Source organism: Ambystoma mexicanum, chromosome 10 (genome assembly GCF_040938575.1).
Source record: "Ambystoma mexicanum isolate Mex_15411 chromosome 10, UKY_AmexF1_1, whole genome shotgun sequence".
Classification (NCBI taxonomy): Eukaryota; Metazoa; Chordata; class Amphibia; order Caudata; family Ambystomatidae; genus Ambystoma; species Ambystoma mexicanum.
Genome location: NC_090932.1, coordinates 2,832,115 through 2,848,719, shown reverse-complemented (window position 1 = coordinate 2,848,719; position 16,605 = coordinate 2,832,115). Strand labels below are relative to the sequence as shown.

The 16,605-nt window shown below is 49.1% G+C and overlaps 1 protein-coding gene across 2 annotated transcripts in view; it reads right to left on the bottom strand.

The window, feature by feature from the left end:
- Nucleotides 1–16,605, bottom strand: part of LOC138491096 (zinc finger protein 33A-like) — a 512,100-nt gene that overhangs the window by 480,956 nt on the left and 14,539 nt on the right. For both annotated transcript variants that reach the window (XM_069617411.1, XM_069617410.1), the window contains exon 2: nucleotides 8,129–8,249. In XM_069617411.1, the coding sequence (XP_069473512.1) occupies nucleotides 8,129–8,249 (121 nt within the window). The remainder of the gene's footprint in view (nucleotides 1–8,128; nucleotides 8,250–16,605) is intronic.

The following is a 16,605-nucleotide window of genomic DNA, read 5'->3' as shown; positions in this document are numbered from 1 at the left end:
TATGCATTCTCCAGATCCAGCGGCGTCAAGAAGTTTCCTTCCTCCAGTTGGCCAAGCACGTGCTGCAACGTGACCATCCTGAATTTTTGGGACTTGAGGTACTTGTCGAGATGCCGCAGATCTAGAATGGGCCTACAGCCCCCGGTCTTCTTTTTGACTAACAAGTATCTGCAGTAGACTCTGCAGCCCCGGAGTCGTCTTGGAACTAGCTTCATCGCCCCTTTTCCCAGCTTGGCCGTACCTCCGGCAGGAGCCGAGGGATGTGCTGCTCCTGCCGAGTCACTGGAGGGATACGCTGACACTTTTGCTGAAACTCCAGGGTATGTCCGCGGGCAAGAGTATCCAGCGGTTCCATGCGTTAATATCGGCATACAAAAATATCGCCATATTGTTGCAGCGATATTAAGCCATGGAACCTGCGGGGGACACCCCTGCTACCCCCAGTCCCATTTGTCGGTGGAGATCTTCTTCCACTCGCTGACAAATCCCACCAGCCGGCCTCCAACCAGGGTGCGTGGGTGGGGGCCCGAAATCCAGGCCAGTGCAGTATTGCTTGGGCACCTGTGGTACACCTTGGGGGCAACGACAGCGCTGGCCACTTCCACCGAAAGCCATGGAACGGCCCATTTAGGCCTCCTGGGTCGTGGAACAGAAGTGCTGACGGTACAATGAGGAACCTCCACCGAAACCCTTTGTTGATCAGCTGGACCTTCTTCCGGAGGCGCAAAAGGAAGAGCAGCGTTGTTGGAGAGAGCCCAGGGCATGAGCTGTCTCTGTATCAGTCTTGATGGCTTGTAAGGACTCATTGACGGTCTTCCTGTAGAGGTTGTCCCTGTCAAAGGGCATGTCCAGTACACTCGTTTGGACCGCCTGGTGGAAATTGGTGGCCTTCAGCCAGCCTCGACAACAGAGGCAGACACTGTTCCCCATCTGTCGGAAACCTGTGTCGGCGATGTCCAGTGCCACTGTGATGGCATGGTCCGGTGCCACTACCCCTTCCTGGAGAAGGGAGCTCTCCTCCACCCACTTGTCGTTGGGTAGGAACTCCAGAAACAGGGCCAGCTTGTACCACAGTTCCCTGTCGTACCTGGCCAGGATCACTAGTGCTTTGGATGCTTTGACGGTTGATGCCGCGGAGTAGATGATCCTTCTCCCCATGGCACCCAGCGTCTTTACCTCGCTGTCCGGAGGGACGGAGGACGATGACGAGGGATTAGACAACTTCTTCCTCGCAGAGGTTGACAGCACAGAGTCCGGGGACGGTTGGGCCCGTAGGCACTTGGGTGCGGACTCCGGCACCCTGTACTTTTTCTCCAGCATATCCCGCTTGGCTAGGGCCGTGGCTCGGTTCTTCCAACAGGGCCAGGCCTTCCTCCCAAACGTCATCCAGGAGAGGAACTGCCATGATGGTTTTCCTTTTGGACTTGTGCCTCTGGTAAAGGAAACCTTCCTTTTTGGTCTCCTCTGGTGCTAGCTGGAAGAGCTTGGATGCTCTGGCGACCATGGCACGGAACAACCCCACGTCATCATGTGGGTACGACCCTCGGATGAGGAGAACCACCTGCTGTGTCGATGTTGCCGTCATCTGTCGTGGCTGTCCCCGTGCCTGGGGCCACCACGGGGAAAGGCACGCAGCACGGGTGTAGAGGTGGTATTGAATGGCACTTCCCCCCCCCCTTTTTGCCGGAGGCTGATCCGGGGCCGCATAATTTTATGAATTTTCGCCACCGTGTGCAGGGTCAAAAGGGTGTCCAGTGATACATCTCTGAGAGTAGTTGGATTGGTAGACCTACTAGGGCCCGAATTGTCGCCATTTTCGCTGTCGTCCCGTTTCCGCCGCCGTCCCCCAGATCCTTGTGGATCGTGTGTATGGACGCTGTGTCTTCCTCTTTCGAAGAAGAAGCATCTGTGCCTCGGAGTATGGCCTTCCCCGAGGCCTTCACCCCCCTTTTGTTTTGCATCATGCAGGGTCTGATTCGGGCTTCGTGACAGCATCCTCTTTTCCTGTGTCCTCTCCACTGCTCCGGCCAAGGCCTCCCGCCTCGGGGGTAGGGAGACTCTGGGCACAGTCAGAGCTACCTTCACAGGGTCAGCCCCTTTGGCCTTCGAGAGAGCAGCCATCACCATCTCGATCATCAACAATTTGTCTTGCACCTCCTGGGCCTTCTTCGGCAGGTCGGCCGCCTTTTCTTGCACCTTAGGCTTTTCAGGCTTCTGCCACAGCTTAGCCAGGTTGGCCGATTTCCTCTGAGACGGAGCTGGATCGATGGCTGGAGATGGATGAAGATTGTAAGGTAGATCGCTCCCTGTCCATCGCGGGACCCGCTTGCACGGTGGCCCAGACAGAAACGGACTCGCAGTGCCTGGCCTGGTCTTGGGCCTCCACGGAAGGAGCACCATCAAAGGTCTTAGAAGCCTGCTCCTCTGACCGGCTGGTCCTGGGTAAGGCATGCCCCCGCTTAGGGCACGGGGCAGAGGCCTTGGCGCTGAGCCACGCCACCAGTCTAATGTGACGATCCTTCATGGTTCTCTTGGTGAACCCAAGGCAGATATCGCAATCTCCTTCTCTGTGGAGAGAGCAGAACTGAAAGGGTTTGTCCTCCACAAACACTTTCCGCAGTCTGCAGCTGGAGCGGAGCTTGAAAAGGGAGATTCCCCCTTTCTTCTCTTCCGACATGGTCCGGAGTGTGGAGTAGGCCCGATGGCATTCTGGAAATTTGACGAATTTGACAATCCGTGCCCTTGAGGGGACATTGAAATACACTGACAAACTGATCCCCGCTTGTCGGCCGATGGGAGCTCTGTTTGACAAAAATAGGACTTTTTCTCAAAAAAAGCGCTAAAAACATGGACTAGCTCACGGAGTAAAATTCGAGGACTCCTAACACTTGAATGTGCAGTAAAAATCTGAAGATGGCTGTCGGGGGGGCTTAGGGAGGGCAGTCATTGGCTGGGGGCAGTGTGACCCAGAGTGCAGTGAATGGTTCAAAGGAGAAATACCATTGGTAAGTGAAAGTGAAACAGTTTTTTCTTTTACCGAGGATTCCCGGCCTGATAACAGGGAATATTCATGAGCATGTGAATCCATGCCAGACCCGATGCTGGAGAAACTAAACTATCGTTAAGAAACCATATATCAAAAAATACCCAATTGTGCATATTAGCTCCGCCTCCTCAGAAGGGTGAAACCCATTCGACTCTCAGAACTGTTTCGATCAGTTGTTGGATCTCTGGTACAAATTGATGGAGGAAATGTGCTTCTGGTGGTTGTCTGGAAGGTGGACTTACATCCACTTAGATCTGCCTTTCACTCCACTGCTAACATATAGTCAAGTTATTTCTGCAAGCGAGTTATGACATCACATCTTCCTTGTATTACAAATGTTGGCTGCACCAACTAAAGACAGCCCCAGCAGCCAGCACCCAGCACCAGCCACCTTGCAAAAACAGACTGACAGAACTCAGCTGGGGCTTTCTCCACAGGAGGCAGGTCTTTTGGGGGGTAAAGGAGGGGTAAGGAGTGCCATATTAAATGTGAAAAGTAGCAAAGGAAGCTTGAGCGAGAAAGATGTAGGAGAAGGGGCAATTCCATGAGTAAAACAGGTAAGAAATGTAAAAAGGAAGAAAAAAGACCAATGAAAAAAAGGCAAAATTCAGATAATGTGGTAAAGTCAGTTCTATGTTATAATCACACTGCGGAAAACAACTCTGATAAATATGCCGAAGCACAAAGGCTTGAAAAACGAAAACGTTGATTTCCTCTAAATACACACAACAGAAGGACGTTGTCCTCATTACATCAATCACACAATCGCAAAAAGTAAACCAAGAAGTCTTGAGCTTGTATATTTACGGTTACGAAGCCGGGGACTAGCTTGGTCTGGTTTCTGGAGAGTGAGAAACCAGGAAGTAAATGTACGTCATTCTGATCAATAAAAGCGGGGGAAAAACACGCAACCTTCTACTAGTTCAGCCCGCAGCAAAACCCTTACAAACCACTTTCCTCCTGCTTTTTTTTCCTAAAGAAATGCAAAACTTTAACAAAGTTGCACATGTAACCATTGATTTAAGCATTAAAAAAGAAAGAATCCAGATGAAACGTTTAATTTGTACGCTTTGTAATCTCGTGTATTCTTTGGAAGCCCACCTGACGTTCATTCCAAGGTTTTCCTTTATCGTCCACTGCCTTCTTTACCATGGTTTAGTGTGACGCTCGCCAGCCAATGGACAAAAATGGCCAGTGGCTGGAAGCAGGCAGGGGGGCTCAATTCTCTAGACACAATGTCCTGGGAGCCTGGGAGTAAAACAAAAAGTGACACGCTTTCAGGCTGTTTCCCTACTACTCTTGCAGACAGTAGTGCTGCGTCTATCCATCACTCCGGGTCAGGATGTCATCACCCTGTAAAGATCAAAGAGTCAAATCACTAGTCCTGGGATATAGAAAGTGCTCCCGCATACGGCTTTTTTGGCTGTTGGGTCAGGATGCCAAGATTAAAAGGTATTGCAGGCCCAACTAGCACACAAAAACTAATGTGCCTGGAGTTTTCTGCTAAACCCTCACCCTACTCCAACTGTATCCCACGTATACAGGGAAGACTTTATGAGCCCGATTCAGAGGTCACTTGGGCAAAAGGTCAAAATGGCTGGGCTTGCCATGAAACACTAGGTAGTCATTTTGCTCCTTCTCCTGGAGCAAATGACTACCATTGCGTTAAAAAGGCCATACCTCTGTGCAAACCAATACAAGCCTGTACCACTGGCAAACTATCAGGCAGCAGAAACTCACCCACTGGCACTACCCCTTTACTTGTAGTCTTACCGGCTATGATGGCAGTACATTCCACTATAACTTAAAGAAAACATACTTCCCAACGTGATGCTTGCCACATAAATTCTCAATAGTTTCTCTGTGTATTACCTCCTCATTATATTATCAAGAACAAATGCCAAAGTCCTTGTTTAAAAGGTTTCACCTCTAGCTCACGCTGTGTGATTAGGCACTTCTAGAGCACTCCAACGAGATGCCTCGCGATGTGCCTTCAGAGACAACATTCAAAGAGTCAGTAAATACTACCTTCGCACATGGTATTCCTGAAAATCCACCCAATTCAGAGTTTTCCCCAGGCCCAGTGCCAGCATAGTGGTGTTCCTGGTATACTCCCCAACACTTAGGCCCACACACGCTCCACTCCCCCACTCTACCGGAGACTGGGTGATCTGATCCTCACTGTTTCCTCCCCTGGATACTAGGTCCACACAAGCTCCACTCCCCCACTCCACCGGAGCCTGGGTGATCTGATCCCACTGTTTCTTCCCCTGGATGCTAGGTCCACACACGCTCCACTCCCCCACTCTACCGGAGACTGGGTGATCTGATCCTCACTGTTTCCTCCCCTGGATACTAGGTCCACACAAGCTCCACTCCCCCACTCTACCGGAGCCTGGGTGATCTGATCCCACTGTTTTCTCCCCTGGTTGCTAGGTCCACACACGCTCCACTCCCCCACTCTACCGGAGACTGGGTGATCTGATCCTCACTGTTTCCTCCCCTGGATACTAGGTCCACAAAAGCTCCACTCCCCCACTCTACCGGAGCCTGGGTGATCTGATCCCACTGTTTCTTCCCCTGGATGCTAGGTCCACACACACTCCACTCCCCCACTGTACCGGAGACTGGGTGATCTGATCCTCACTGTTTCCTCCCCTGGATACTAGGTCCACACACGCTCCACTCCCCCACTCTACCGGAGCCTGGGTGATCTGATCCCACTGTTTCTTTCCCTGGATGCTAGGTCCACACACGCTCCACTCCCCCACTCTACCAGAGACTGGCTCATCTGATCCCCACTGTTTCCTCCCCTGGATGCTAGGTCCACCCATCCTCCACTCCCCACTCCCCACTCCCCCACTCTACCGGAGACAGGGTGATCTGATCCCCACTGTTTCCTCCTCTGGATGCTAGGTCCACACACGCTCCACACCCCCACTCTACCAGAGACTGGGTGATCTGGTCCCCCACTGTTTTCTCCCCTGGTTGCTAGGTCCACGCACCCTCCACTCCCCCACTCTACCGGAGACTGGGTGATCTGATTCCCCAACTGTTTTCTCCCCTGCTTGCTTGTAGATTCCTTGCTGCTCCCTACTCCCTCGTTTCTCTGCTCCCCTCACCATGTTCTTCCCTCTAAGATTGTAAAGTGCTCTGTGGTCAATAAATACCCTGATAATAATAATATAATGATAAAGTATTCCAGGAATAACACTTGCATCATTTTTAGTTTGGGCTATTAGGTGTCGCTTGAGACACCTATAAACCGAAAGTATTGCATTAGAATACAGAAAGGGAGAAATGGCATATGACGACACACAGTCTGTAGGTGTCGTTTGGTTATTTGCACACCCATTGACTGCAAATGGCCCTGCTTATCCCTATGACCATTCCCACCCAGTTTTTGACCCTCCCCACTGAAAACATTTCCTCGTAGGAACTCTTTGGGCTTGCTTTAATCAAGCCTTACCATCAAACTTGCCACTCAAAGTGCCTGCCAGCGTTTTTTCAAAGCAGTATTCTGAGAGTCTACCCGCTACTGGTGTAATAAAATTGGCTTACCAAGTCTGCCTTCACCCATTCGATTTATAAGCACAATGCGTGTCCTTCACTAAAGTCCTGTTAAAACAAGCATTGGCAAAGCCAACAGTTTTGACTTGTCTATAAGTATTAGGCATGCCCAGGTACTCGCACCATCTTGTACCTGCTACCATCAATAGTCCGCTAATACCACTATGGCTGTGCCTGGCAAGTGCCCTTCCCATGCCTGCCAAAAGCCCAAACCTTTGGCATTGCCAACGTTTGTTTATTTTGTAATCTATTTCCACCACCAAATGTACAGAAGTGGTCCTTATTAGTATTGTAAATTATTTTATGAAAAAAAGAAACATGGCAACCCTTTTATGCATTACATGGTAAAGTTGGTGAGAGGGTGGGCATCAGAGATGCCCACTTTCCAGCGCCTTATGATATCCCTGAAGAGAAGGCAGGTGCCTGAGCTTCCCTTCAGTACAGAGACAAAAATTCAAAAAGGTTTTAGGAGCATTTTCCAATGTATACGTCCACCTGTGCACATTTTCAATGTAAAAATCCAACTTGTAATTTGGGAAACCCTTACCACCGGCAGTTTTACTGTGAAATACCACCAGAGGTAATCTCCCCACACTGGTTGCATACACCTAGTGGATAAGCAGCGGAGTACTGTACAAGAAGGGAAAACAGTAAGAGGACAGTAGTAGGGATACAGAAAGTCAGACTATTAAGGTGAGACCTGAAAGGACAAGGCGAGAGGCTCCCAGACGGTTACAGGTAGGGGCAGCAGGATGGGGGCAGAAAGGCAGATCCATTCCCGATTAATGTGTTAGAGATCGACACCTGTGCAGGCGTCAAGTTCTAAAAATTAAAGTGGGGCGGACTCATCAACAAACGCAATGGGATGCAACATTGCCAGAAATTAGCATATCAAGGTGAAATATGCACATTTCATTAAATTGGCTTTGCATAACCACACAAACTTAACAGGACAGTATATTTTCTTCTAATAGTTTTTTTTGAAAACGTTAAAAGATGTGAATGTTTTAAACTCTAAGAACCAATACAAATGTTTTCCCTGGGACTTGCAGTACCGAAATGGGAAATTTCACCTCAAGTCATTTGTTATTTTTCATCAGGTTATAGTGTAAGGCCTGCACACCTGACGACTGCGGTTTGATCCCTGAGGTCGGTTTTAATTCATGAATTCAAAGAGGACATCCAATGTTTCTCTTTTAGCTGGGGTTGGGGGGGACTGAGTCAACCCTCTGAATAAAGTGGGTAGACTCCGTCCCCCCGCGTGTACCCTCGACCTGAGTCCTGCACCTGTGCTCCTGGTGTAGCTATAATCCTGTGAATTTTGCATTACCTTCCAAACTGGTCTGCCCCAGGAACTCCCTCCTTTTCCTTCTTCTCATAGAGGGGAGAAAAGAGGGTGAGAAAAAAAAAAGAGGGGGGAAAGAGGGGGTGGAATAGAGGAGGGGGAATAGAGGAGAGAAGAGAGGTGGAGAAGAGGAGGGTGAGGGGACACTTTGGACAGTGAAATCTTACCCAGTGAGATCAAAGCTTGGTGAATTTCCTTCATCACATTCCTGTAAAGTTCCCGCTGCCATTCCTGCAAAAGCTTCCACTCCTCTTCAGAGAAATAGGCAGAAGCGTCATGGAAGGGAACCTGTGTGTCCAAAAGGAAAATGGTACATCATGTGATCAGTCATGAAATGGACATAGAACTACATACAATAGCAGGACTCCAAATGTAATGTAATACTTTTAACGCACCGAAAGCCTGCGGGCATCAGGGCGCGGGGAACCAGGAAAGATAAAATTCACATAGTAATCTCTGTTGGCAGTTTAGACTCGGTCAAAGAAATAATATAGGCTGCACACATTATTGGAACAGGAAGGTTTTCAGCAATTTCCTGAAATTCTGATAGTTCTCCTCTAGCCGTAGGACCATTGGCAATTTGTTCCAATATTGTGCTGCCTTGACCAGAAAGGTTCTCCCTTGCCCTTGCAAACGTGAACTCGCCACTAGCCATTGGCAAGTCATAATTCCCTCTTGGTGAGTAAGAAATGGTGGGCATGGCAGTAATTAAACTTAAAAAATTGAATTCATTTCATATTGGTAGGCATGGAACTGCACGTGGAGAGCTGGGGGGGGGGACAGAGCATTTTAATGTCTGGCTAGTAGCTTGCAACTTGAAATAGTTCCCCTTGCAGAATAGGTAATATGTCCTCTAGTGTCTGTTTTCCATGGAATCCTCTACTCACCTTTTCTAATAGCAAAAGAGAAACAGTGGAACACACGTGGATCTTGTCTGAAAGCAAAATACCAGTCTGTAGCCTGAATATAAAAGTCCAAATGTACAGTCAGCACCAAGTACAGGCCAGGCCATGGCTGGGCAGAGTCCCTGGATGATAAGGGCATTCTTATCAGATGAGAAATGGCGCATAAAAAGAGTGCAATCCGGTGTAAATGAACTCCAAGATGGCTGCCAGGTAAATTCCTTTCCCATATCCACTGGCAGCCTCGAGCTGCAAGAGACGGGGAGAAGACTGTGGCAGGCAAGTTGTTTTTTTTCAGAAGAGGGGGAGAGGCAGCCAGAGGCATGCTGTGAGAGGGGCAGCAGCAGTGACAGTTCAAGCAGAGAGAGGGAGCTAAGGAAATGGCGAGCAGCTGGCATGGAACTGAGGCTTTCAATAGTGGAAAAGCTTGCATTCCTAACCAGCGGATTGCCTGGCGCCGCATCCGTGCATGCTAATGTGTAACAAAAAGAAATGAATACACAGTCTTATGGCCCCTTATGATGCTATCATGTCTATCAATGCTTAGGGAGAAGGACCTGCCTGGGCATCAGAGTTCAAGGAGTGACTTGCCCAACTCCTTAAGAAGGGAGCAGGGAAGGTAAGAACCACCTGCTTTAAGTTGTGTACTTACCTCTGATAGGAACAAAACAATGGGGAGGCAGAACACAGCCCTGAGCCTTTCTCTTGGGTGCAGTCACATGACTCTACAGCATGTGATTACTATCACCAGTGTAATAGCTGAAAAGGGAGAGAAGTGGAAGTGACAATCACAGCATACAACAGTCACGCCCGAAAGGAACAACAAAATGGCGCGCCCATTTGGTTAAGTCTATTTCCAGATGTAAAAAAGGTAACATTACTCCATTCTTTCCCCACTTCAACCATATTGCATGCTCATTACATTAGAGAAAAAGTGTAGGATTCTCAGTCACATTGGGGCTCATGTCGTGCAGCGTAACAAAAACACGTAAAAGCCTTTTCAATCACTTGTATGGTGACGAGGAGAGGTGACGAGGAGAGGCGAAATGCAACTTGCGTTCCCGCCACCTTCCGTCCGGGCGAGGTTTAATTATATGGCAAGCATTGCTCACAAATTCAAGTAAACGCTGCCTGGCAACCAAGGATGCCAGGCAGCGTTGACTCACTTTGCACGTATTTGTGCCCAGGAAGTGGGCTGGTACGGTCTCGTCCCAATTGACACCACTGGTGCCAGGATGCCCGGAGTGCCTGAATGACTGAGACCACTGTTGCCCGTGATTGGTCCACGTCTGGGATGCCTGCAAGAGATCAGATTGTCTATTGAAGTCCTTGATTTGGGCGCAAAGCTAATCTTGGATAAAAGAAGCGGCTATGCAGCCATTCCAGGACAATCACCTGTGTTCTGACCGAACTACAGAAGGAGCCAAGTCTCCTACAGAAGGAACACCGCTGGAGACGTTTTGTAAGCTTTTGGCACCCTTCAAACTCTGCTGCCCCATCAGACACCTGCTTGAGTCTTTGATCAAGGCGGCCTGCCAAGGCGCTTCGTCCCTTTGGAGTAGTGGGAACTACTACTCTCGGTGCCCCCTGTTTACCCACCGAACGAGCCCCCTCAGAAGTGTTCCTGGGCCATCCAGCGAACTGTCCAGCTCTACCTAGGGGTAACCTGCAGCAACGCCACCATCTCGAGTGAAAGCCTGAGACTTGGGACATCGCTTGCTTGTGATCCCGTGCATTCTCCTGCCAAATTTCCCTCTGGGTCCCATAATGCTGCCCGCATCCATGATTCCCACGTCACTACCTGGTGGCGATGGTTGCTATAGATCCCCTGCTGTTCTGCTCTCCTGAGGCCTGAAGCCAGCTGCACCAGAATTTTCTTCATATTCCCTTCGGAAGCTGAGAAAAACAGCTGTCCCGTTACAGACGATCGTTCTTCTTGCAGCTGCTGAGAGGTGCCGCACCGTGAAACTGCAGGACTCGAACCTTCTAGTGAAGAGGGAAAATCCAAATATGCGTTCCCTCCCGAAAAACCCTCAAACCGGAAGCACCACCAACGACAATACTGCCACCGATCGTATTAGCTTACACCAATCCCCACTGCTCCCACGATGGACAATTACCACAAAAGGTACTCTGCCAGCAGACCACACAACCCTGCAGTAATACGAACTCTACCTAGAGTGGACAAAGAGACACAAGACAAAGCTGGAAAAAAACTACATGGACAGAATTGACTACAGCACCAAGAAGCCATGCCTCAAGTCGTTAGACATCACAACGACACAGCCACATTAGACAGGAAGCACACATGCAGTCCACACATTCGGGACACTCACACACGCGTACAGCTCTACGAGTTAGAAGCCAGTGACATATACATACTGTCGGCACGTTTATTATTTTACCATTAGGCAAAGAAGAGCGTGTGTACATGCTTGCAGGTGCTTATATGCATCTAGCCCTATGGTATGACAGGAACACTCGAGGGACCTGACCAGCCATGGCACACACTAACCTATGAACTCTATGGGAGACACGTAATGGAAGCCAGACCAGGCCTTAGGAAATACAGTAGGCCATGATCGTCTCAGAGAAATCTCAAGCCTCACACAGCGCTGTGTACGCAGAATTACCGCGCCTGAAGCTAAGACACTACCAATGCCGAAATGTTGCAACCAACATTCCACACGCAGAGCCAAGGTGACACCGGCAGCAGCAAAGAATATTACCTGAAAATACAGACTAATTCAGAGCAATTGAGCTCTCAAGCATGGTCCCCTAACACGTGACACGGCCGAGATGATATCGCGCCAAGACACGAAGGCAGGGAAGGAGCAGCCGTCCCACGACCAAGACAGCAGCTGCAACAAAGTTGCTACTCGCTTGCTACTCTGTGCGATGGGAATGGACGATCTCATGTCATTAGTTACCCTCACAACATTGTAGATGCTGACACATAGTTGCACCTTGCTGACACATAGTATACATGTATTGTTAACAGGTGTCTTGCGGGCTTGGAACAAAGTTTGTTCCAGGCTTGGGGAGCCCGCGACTTGACCAATCAGTACCCTTGGGTCCAGGGACAGATGGCAGGGGCTACTGACCAAATCACAGGGCTTGCTCACTAACAGTTTCAGAAGGCAATTTCCGGTGATGACCCAATTATACCACCTGACACAGCCATCTCCAATAACCTCCTATCTCTATAGGTTCCTATGCTGGAACTACCACTCAGTGGCCTTTCCTGAGTGGCGATAATTTTCGGGAGCCTAACGAGTGACGCAGAATGTGACATCACACGTCATGAAAACTGGCCTGCGAGCCTGAATGCGGCAATATGTGCCTGGACTTCCGTCCATGCATATGACCCCTGTGTGTTTGTTGTCTGTAATAAACTGCAGTGTCATTCTTGCTACCTGTGTGGACCTCGACTTCTGTGGGACAAGGGAAGGAGTTAGGGCCTTCCATGAGCTGGGTGTCCGTGGACTCCTAGCACGGCTCTGCCTGCCTGGGACTTCCCCCCCTAACAAGTTGGAGGCACTGCTGAGATAGTTTGTGATGTCAGCCCGGCCAGGTGCTGCCTCCCTAGCCGTCGGACCTCAGAGGACTGCAGGACCCCTGCGGGAATTACGAGACAACCAGACAGCGGAACCGAAGATTGGTCGTCGGGAGCTGACTTCAAAATGATCCCGCCTGCAGTCGGCGAGGTGTCCACGCAGTTCGGAGGGGGGGTGAGACGAGCAGATGACAGGGAGCCAGCGGCCGAGCGGCGCCGACAGACGCAGAAGAGAAAGTAAGTTGTGGTCCACGCAAATAGCAAATGTATGGTGTGGGTGGGCTTGATGTATGTGGGAGGGATAACTTGTGATAAGTAGTGGTATTGAAACTGTGGTAGCACGTGCATGGGGGTAGGGACCGGAGCAGAGGTAGGTGTCCCTTTTCTATGTTCATTGAGCGTTCAGGTTGCGAGGCAACAGGTTCCTGTGTTAAGTAAGGATCGTTCACTCAACAGGCTTTGACCGTGGATATATATGTAGATGTGTGGTATTCCTATGAGTGGGACGTTTTAGTCCGGTGCATAGATGACATATTCCCGTAAGAGTTAGCAGGAGCTATGTTAGGTTGCGGAAGGTGCTTTAACTGGTTAAGTCTCCCCAGAGAGAGATGTATCACACGTCAGGCAACACGGCGGTTGCAGTTTAATCACATGAGAGATAATGCATTTACTCCACTCCTGGGAGGTGGGAAGACAGCTGTGGGATTTTGGGTTTTGTGTGTTATTTGATGTGGGGTTGAAACAACGGGTCATTGTTCTGTGCACGCACAAAGTGTTTATCATACGTTCAACTTAGCTTGGTGATGTCACCAATAGGTCGATGCATAGGACGGTGTGTTGTAAGCGGTGAAGAATTAGCAGTCTGGCATTGGGATTGGTAGATAGGTGAACAAGTGACAGTGCATGGAAGGTGCCTGTGAACGATTGAGGTGGTGCGCCAGACAACAGCAGCGCTGGTGAAGGCGGGGCGGTACACAGAGTACGCCGCGTAAGGTACAGAGCCGCAGAGGCTCATAAACAGTGAAGCATTATAAAAGCAGTGTATCATACAACACATTTTTTTGTTCTTTCTCTCGTGACAGCAGAGTATTGAAATCCTCAATTAGAGGTCAGGTAAAAGGTAATGCTGCCATGTATTCGCACTGAGGTGTGGGGGGTCAGTAACTGCCATCCAGCACCTTTGCAAGACACTGCCGCCCTACAAAGAAAATAGTCAAATATAGTATACAATGGTCCAAAAACACGGGAGGGAAAATAGCAAGACCATGAATGCCTAACAGCAATTTTTCCAGGGACGTGCTGCAATCACTACTGACCCATTTACAGAGCACATACAAAGCAAAGAAGTTAGCTAACTTATGGAGATATTTGAACTATTGCGTATGTTCCAGGAGGACAGGCCATGGATGCTGAGCATGCAGGAGGCGAAGGGGGAGGGAGCAGACACTGTCACTCCACCTCCCGCACCGTCTAGAGGCACATCTGATAATGCAGAGGAGGAGGAGCAGGGCATATACCCATTAAGAGAATTAAAAGCAGCGAAAGGATACTCTAATCCTACATATAAACCCTTCCCCCCGTATGCCAAATCAGAACAACAACAAGGTTCAGGGCAGGCAGCCGGCAGCCCCGAACTCGATGAGGAAGGGCTGCAGTGCACAAAAACAGTTTGCAGGAATAGGACCGGAAGAGTGGGTGGCGGCGCAGATACTTTTGAAATTGAAGGGGCTCACTACCGGCGAAGCAGAAGGTGCAACAAGAGCAATAGAAGGCTTGGAATAGGGACAGGGATGTAGAGGAAGGACAACACAGGTAGAAAGGGAAGAACAACTCCTGAGAGACGAGGAAGCAAGACTAAAAGAAGAAGACAGGCAGCGAAAGAGAGTTGGCAAGGGAAGCTGAACTGCAGGAGCAGGCACAAAAGGCACGGTTGGCCGTAGTAGAAAGGGAGAGGAGGAAGTTAATGGAAAGGAAAATGAAGGAGGAACTGTAAAAAGCAGAGATGAAGAAGAAGAGGAAGAAAAAGAAAATGGGAGAGGGAGAGGGCAGTATGGAGGAAGAAAATATTACTACAAGCAACACGTAAGTATGAGGAGAAGAGGTTGAAGGAATTGAGGGCGGCAAGGATGGCAAGAGAACGTGATTGAGAGGATGAGTGTGCAATTAAAAGGGTGAGTAACGCGATAAAGGTAGAGCTAGATAGGAAGAGGCGAGATGAAGAACAGCAGAGGGAACGAGACAATACAAACTTATCCAAGGGAGGCCCCGTAGGCAGTACAAATACACTCAAGGTAAGTACAACAAGAAACGGCATTGCACCCATGGTGACAAGGGAAGAGGAGAATAAGTGTAAACTCACAGACATTGATCTTAACACAGTCATGGTACGCTACCGAATCATACGCAAATTAAACTTTTCAAATGACTTCTGTAGCGACATGGACGAGAAATCCGACAATGACGACAACCACAGTAATGAGGAGAGGGAGGGGGCTGGGAAACTCTACTTGACACGAACGGGGGGAAGGAACCTTGTGGGAATGTAAGTCACAAGAAGAGAAGGATGAGGGACAGAACACAGACACCATAACTCAAGACGTAACAGAAGGAGCAGCCCCGCAGACACCATATAACAGGCTTAAGGATCTCGCAGTGCGCAGAAGGGATGGGGCAGTGATCATCCAAAATAGAGGTCACTCATGCCCATGGGGGGGTTGACAGGGGCACAGGACGCACCATATCAGCCACACACAGTAGGACTAACAGACATAGGTACGGAAATTGAGGACGAGAGGGGACACACCCAGATTCGTCACTACAGACGGACACCTGAAGAAAGGGCAGCATACTCACAGATGCCCTTATTAGAGAGGGCAGGACAAGGCCACAATAAGTACTATGGAAACACACATATAAAGAAAACATTAAGGGGGAGCTGGGAAGTGTATTTATGAGATGGAGAAATAAACGGCGGGACACAGGTTGGCAGTAGGGGACGTCAAAGGCTTACTGATCTCAATATTGGGTGACGCAGCAGACATTTGGATCAGCTTCCTCCGACTTACAGAGTATCCAGTGACATTAATCTGATACTATCCAGTACCTCCCACCATATCTCTGACGCTAGGTGACTAAGTTTACTTGCCGGTAATTGATTCAGCCGTAGATACCCTGCACTGGACCGCACAAAGCATTACGCGGTACCTTGGCAACGTGACTCATCCCTGTAGCGCATGCGCATAATAGAAACACTAATCGAGTGCACGCATGCGCACTGTACTGATCTCTACACAGCTCGGAGTTCATTGCACAACACGAGGAGGTTCCCGTTTGCTCGCATTCCAGCCAGCAACCCAATGCAGCCTTTTTCCAGCGGGATACAAGCCCGTAGGTAAGAGAGTACTCCCTTCCCTTCATCTTGTCAAACAATATCTCCTGTTGATCCAATGATTTCTTTAAGTCAGCCCCCAGCAACCACTGTATGCTTCTTCCTATTCTAGGCTTTGTAACATGGTGACTCGAACTGCATGAGCCGTAGCCATAATGAAGTACATCCTGCATGGTTTCAAGAGAAGCCAGCAAATAACGCCCACCCAGTAAGGTGAGAAATTGCTTCTGTCAGTTACCATGGGTACTGCAATCTATGTACCACACAACCTATAGATGCATAGTGCCCGCACAAACCATACACCTGTGTATCTTCTTGTCTCACAGCAGTCGTGGTTTTGGAAAACTTTTACTCCCATAACGCCCAACATTTTACACGTGGATGACACAACCCAAGGATTTACCACGTGCAATACCCTAAAGGTCAGTCCTCTGCTACCCTGTTTTTAGTTCTTCTAGGTGTGCCACAATTATGGTACTTTTATTTGTATTTTTTATTGTTTTATATAGCGCCTTAATCCAAGGCGCTTTACAGTTAACAAGTAACACATAAAACATGGAACAGTAGAAGCAAAACAGTAAATATGAATCAAACCATAAAAATCAGTATTTAGAACAATTTGCAAGTAAGAAGGGAGAGGAGAGGAGGGGGGTAGAGACGGATCGAGAGGGAGAGAGTAATGAGTGAAGTGAGCAATAAAAGAGCAGATCATAGGAGAGACGGGGACAGATAAAGATAAGGAGAACAGAGAGAGGACAATAGAAGGAGGGAGGGGATAGAGAGAGGGGGAAGGTATCA